Genomic DNA, 6,000 nt, shown 5'->3' with positions numbered 1-6,000 from the left:
GGCGAACGAAGTTGAGGTAAAATAGTTTATGATCTGTCAGTCATTACAGAAACTAAAGATACTAAGCGGCAGCTTTAAAAAAAAAAAATCGGCATTATTTGCGTGATGCCAGTTTCCTTGGACCCAAGACATCAAACGTTGTTGGCAATGAGAGATCTCATGTCTTGAGAAGGATTCGTATATTTGTTCGTGTCAATTGGATAAGATAAGAAAACGACCTCAAATGACCAGAAGATTATTTAAGTCAAGGTGGTTTATTTCCGTACGTCTAAAAAAATGAAACTTGTGACAATTTGTTTTCTTGCTTTGGCAACATCAGCGATGGCAAACATTACTGGACATCATCCCACCACGGGAACCTGTCTCTGTATCTCCGGTACAGCGGTTAATGCCCGTGATGACCGTAAGTACGCTATGTATGGTATAAGTAAGAGAGAGAGAGAGAGAGAGAGACAGAGACAGAGACAGAGACAGACAGACAGACAGACAGAGAAGTTAGACATGTTCGAGATAAATCAAGAGTGGTTTCGACACGAATTTGATATCAAATAATGCTAATAAGATCTTCCGTTTAATTCGTAGAAATAATTAAAGATTATAAAGTGTACTATTTTATTACCAAGCAAACAATATCTAGGCCGTCTGAATAAAATGAATCTCATAATTTAGGAGATCTGACGGACTCCGATACGACTTCATATTCATCGAAAATTACAGATTTCCCGTTTTTGAAAGTGAACGATGACATTCGGAAAATGACGTGTCCAACACAAACTCTCTAACACGAAAAGTAACGCTTTACCTGATAGGTTACTAAAAATAAGTGGCCCCATAATGCCTAATGTCACCAGATAAAGAATCTTAAAATAAGCAAAGCAAGACTTGAATCAGACTGAAAATTAATATTCTTTGTAATATTTTGGGCCATGTTTACAGTACAAAAACATTTGTCGTTTGTAATAGTTTGGGCTATGTTTACGGTATAAAAACATTTACCGTTTGTAATAATTTAGGACATGTTTACAGTACAAAAACGTTTGCCGTTTGTAAAATGTCGGTGCCCATAGTTGTGACAGTTATCGTTGGAATTCACATGGAGGCAATGTTTTATTTTTGAACGTAGTATTAAAACCAAAATATCCACCATGTAAGTAGAGGTAAAAACTTAACTGTTTGCCTGGTTGCTACTGTTGCTATATGGGGATCTGGAATCTGACGCCTAAAACCCCGAGTTCTCCGGTTCAAACTGGATTATTTGCGACAGACGGGCGGGGCAGGAACACCGGAAGGTTAAGTCTAGTTTTTATGAAGGATTTGGTTAGATTCATGCTCTGGAACAGTGTCCAATAAACTTTATCATCTCTCTCTTTCCGCAGAAAAGCAAAAACTATTTTAAATCTTCATGATATTCTCATTTGCAAAACTTCAAGATGGCATCCATGCAACAGTTGTGGCAACTCTTAACAATGGAGACTGCTTCAAATTTCACGGTGGAATCTTAACGGCAGATGGTTACACTTGGTTCCAACTGCAGAACGTACACGGTCATGTAAGTACAGGATTGGTAATAATAATAATAATAATAGTAATAAGGTCGGTGGAATATGAAATCCTATCGGTACAATCAGTTTTACTTCTTACATATCGATTGCATTCGGACTAATAAATAAAAGGAAGTTCAAAATGTCAGCATTCCTAGACTGCTACAATTTGAAAAATCGCCACTCCGCACATCCGGTTATTAACAATGAAAACTACTTTCGAAATATGTGAAGGACTTTACAATTAACACAAGCAGATAACCAACAGTAAGACCTTGAAATCAGTCACATAGCGATTTATATTATGTAATACGTCTATGACTAATGACTAATGGAATCAGAACACAGTTGATTTTACTATATATTCTAGCTGCAGGGGGTCAACATACCTCTTTTGAGGGCAAGCCCCCACCCCACTCCGGCCAAATCCGCCACTACATCCAGGCGCTGGAAAAGTTGATTTTTCTTAATTGCCAAGAGCCAATCCGAGCCTTTTATGGTGATAAGACACCACCCTTTCCCGTCCGTCCGGGGTTGATTTCATTGTTGCCAAAAGCCAATCCAAGCCTTGTATGTAAGTCTGGTTGGCAAGATGAAATTATTTACTAGCACAAAATCACCTCCAGATGCGGTATCGGGCGCAAAAGAAAATTAGTGGCTGATTTTGATGAATATGATATGTATTTTAGTATATCCACTGAAAGGCGATGTGTATAGAAATCGTTGTTGTAATAATACTAATAATAAGTGATTCTGCGCTAACTATGGAATGTCGTACTGAACTAGCTCGACAAAGACTAGAAGCAATTAAGAAATATCTTCCCGTCCATGATTATGTCAAATCGCAGCTACAACAACGTCAGGAAGCTCGAGTAGAATTTGCGGAAGGCGCTGAGGAATTGTTTAAGCCGGTTACAAAAGCAAATAAAGGTCTTCTTCTATCGCTGAAATAAACCACTAAATCAACTGGGAAAATAGCAGAAAAACAAAGCTGCTAAAAAGATTTTTCGAGAGATAGCTGATGTTCAGCCAGTTATCAGAAGATATCGACCAGGCTTATGTTGAAATCTGTGATATAAAGAATCGTATTACAACAGAACCAGAAATAGAAGATCAGTCACCAAATGTTGGAACCGATATCATGCATAAATTTACGAAGGGAGGTATTAGACCTATCAATGGTCCAAAATAAATGGTTGGAATCGCTGCGTTTTGGTGGGATGAAAAAGAAACATATGTAAAACCTGAATATACTAAACGTATGAAAAGTCGTGCCGATTGTCGTAAATACTTGTACAGCATTGTCTCCTGTGCTAAGCAAGTCAGAGATGACGGTTTTAAACTGTTTAGCCAGACCGTAAATGAGTATGTTGAGCAAGAAAAACAAGAAAGAGAATGAAAACAAAAATAAACGCAGAGGCAACTTTTAAAAAATAGCAAGAAACGAAAAGAGATCAATTTTAAGACCAATATCTGAAACGAGGAAGACAAAAGCAGACGAAACAACTGGAAGTTGCCTTGCCACTCGAGGAAGTGGCCTAGCACTCTAGATGATAAACTGTGCCCCAATAAGGTCCTTGCTGATGTTCATCGACTTTAAATTTGTGTTGGTGGAAGGCGAGCCGGCAATAATTCCCCCGAAATCATCAATGTTGCAGCCGCTTTTTGTCATTTATCGGTGGATAAAGGGGTCTGTTGGGCACTAATCGATGAAATTACCGAATATTATTACAGTGATTAATCAATTAGATGGACGATAACAAAATAACATGATTATACACAGTGCTCAACGTGGACCAGAAATGGTCATGGTGATAAATTCACGATTATAAAGTTATCCCTAGAGATGGTATTGGTGATGTTGTTCAAGGTTTATTCAGAAGAATAGCCTTAAAAGCGACCCCGATGGCAAAACAATTAGGCATGAAGGCCACAGAAGTTCATGATAAAGCTAATGGCGCTGTTTGTGTTGCAGTCGGTAAAGCATTCTCAGCATATGTGTTTAATTCTACTATTTAAATAGTTCGTACCAATACGCGCTAGCATGGACAAGACAAATTATTAATTTTATATATCTGTAGCTAAAAAGATGTATCAGTTAATGAGTTCTAACTGAATATCACCTGCATGTTGTTATTGAAATCGTCGTAGACATGGGTTCCGGTAGGTTGTTTGTAGATAATAAAAAAACAACATATACGGTACATAACTATATATACACTGAAACTAAAAATTATTTCCATTGCTTTTAATTGACATTTTATTTGTTTTTACTTATGTGGGTAATTTTATTTGATATTATACACTGTACTGAATTTGGATGAATATCAAAATATTTTCTAGCAGCAGATATTGACGATTTGTTTGTTGTTGGGCTTTTTTGTGTTTTTGTTGTGGGTTTTTTTTGTTGTCTGTCTCGATGTTTTTGTTTATAGAAAATCTATGAATTCTTTGTCGGTTGAAAAAAAATTCCACTGAGATATAATTTGGCGTTTTTTATTCTAGCCTTAACGTTCTCATGACGACTTTTATCACTGTATCGTTTTAGCGTTCTGTATTTTCTCCTCCTCCCTCCCCCGCACTGAATACAAGGTTCTGATTTGCCCATCACCCGGCTTCCGCATTTCTTGTATGGTTTCGGCCCAAAACGTCCTCGCCGGACACTAGTGCTATGAGACGCACAATAATCATTAAAACAATTTTTACCACATGGGTTTTAAATCCAATCATTAGCCACTTACATGTATCTTTTCCTCGTGACATTATTATATAATATTCCGTGATAACGTTCAGTTTTTTTTTTTAAAAATTGCCTTAATTATATAATGGGCAGGTGGATTGTAGGGCACAAACTGCAAGAAACAATATTATAATATCACCGGTGTTATACGGGCCCCTGCTAGGGCAAGAATTTACCAAGAAATTTTACGAAAAACAGATTAAATTGATACAAACTACAAGAGAAAAGTTTGCAAGATTATATAGCATTAAACCAGCCGCAGCCAGGTTTGATTTTGATAGAGTAGATGATAAGAATAAACGCTCACCGATTGATTTATAAATTACAGGAATATATCAGAATGACCAAGGGAGGAGTTTAAACCGGGCGGTGCATCTCATGTTTGGTCAAAGTTTCGAATAGATCACGACGGTATTTTTTATTGATGATACAATGAATGATCAACGGGCGGCGATGTTTATTGATCGTTTAGATGGTGATAAGCTGTATGGCCTAACATGGATTATCCGGGACAAACTCGACCCTATTCAATAATCACGAGCACGTGGCAAGCATACAAATTTTGCACCGGGAATTTGGATGTGCACTGACTGGCCATATCCTGCGAGTGCTATTATTTACGCACTTTATCGTTTAAACTCGCCTGATATTAATGTCCTTAAAACTATGCGGGGTTCAAGCACCCCTGCTGATGTCACTGTCACGGCCACTGGTATCTTAAATTGTGCGGCTCAGCAAGTCACAGAACATTTTATGAACGCCAGACGAGGAAAAGGATTAACAGAATCATGAATAAAAATAAAAGAATGGGCAGATCGTGTTAGCGACAATGGAGACCGCATGGAAGACATCGTAGTGTTAGAAAAGGATTTAAAGTTTCCCATAATGTCAAAAACAATAACCGACCGGTTTTGTACGAAACCGGCATCTATAAAACAAGAGGCAACCTGACAGTGTTAGTCGACCACAACGCTCATGCATGGACGGCAAGGTTAACAAATTTGCCGCCGAACAAAAACTACTAGATTTTACCACGATAATATTTTTGAGGAAATTTTTAAGATTAGCAAAAACTATCTTGTATCGGTCTGGCTGTTTCAGAGTGATCCAGATTCGGAATTGCGTTTTGATCAATTCGTGCTACCGTCGGGTCAACTATATCACGAAGAATCTCTCAATGATAAGATGAAACACGTGGCGCTAAAATACACTGATGACATAAATGTCGCAGATGAATTGCTACATAATTAATTATTTTACAGTCTCATCTATGGTTGCTCGTGTCGCCCAACAAAAGCATTCGTGGTTCCCAACACCGCGAAGACTTCTCGATGATATATCTCGTTCATGTATTGCATTAGGACAAGGCTGCCTTTGGAATAAAATATATAATCCCGTTGATGTAATTTCAGTTGATATTGTGGCTTGTTACCCCTCTAGTTTTCTTGAATCGGCAGAATGTGAGCCGTATTCCTCAGGATTTGGTCCTCCAACACATGTAATGTGTTGCAATAAGCGGTCCTCTGCCAGAAGTGACTTGATTTGCCGAGATTGAATCATTTGAGTTTGCAGCAAATATTCATCCGGCTATTGTTGCTTGGTTTGGTCGCCATTTTAATAAACCAGATACCGAGATAAATCTCAAGGACTGCTGTGCAAAAAATAAACGTGGATGGGCTCCAAAAGTTCTATTGAGATATATGCTCGATCAGAATATAT

The 6,000-nt window shown here is 37.9% G+C and overlaps 1 protein-coding gene across 1 annotated transcript in view; it reads left to right on the top strand.

Annotated features, from left to right (window-relative positions):
• Positions 1 to 243: 243 nt before the first annotated feature.
• Positions 244 to 6,000, top strand: part of LOC149793400 (uncharacterized) — a 30,584-nt gene continuing 24,827 nt past the window's right edge. Inside the window, exons 1-2 of the mRNA XM_089966372.1 lie at positions 244 to 403; positions 1,431 to 1,549. Of these exons, the coding sequence (XP_089822498.1) occupies positions 277 to 403; positions 1,431 to 1,549 (246 nt within the window). The 5' untranslated portion in view covers positions 244 to 276. The remainder of the gene's footprint in view (positions 404 to 1,430; positions 1,550 to 6,000) is intronic.

This window comes from Sinohyriopsis cumingii, chromosome 8 (assembly GCF_028554795.1).
Source record: "Sinohyriopsis cumingii isolate HCF-2022 chromosome 8, ASM2855479v2, whole genome shotgun sequence".
NCBI classification, from domain to species: domain Eukaryota; kingdom Metazoa; phylum Mollusca; class Bivalvia; order Unionida; family Unionidae; genus Sinohyriopsis; species Sinohyriopsis cumingii.
Note: the sequence above shows the minus strand (reverse complement) of the source record. Positions and strands in the feature narration are given on the sequence as shown.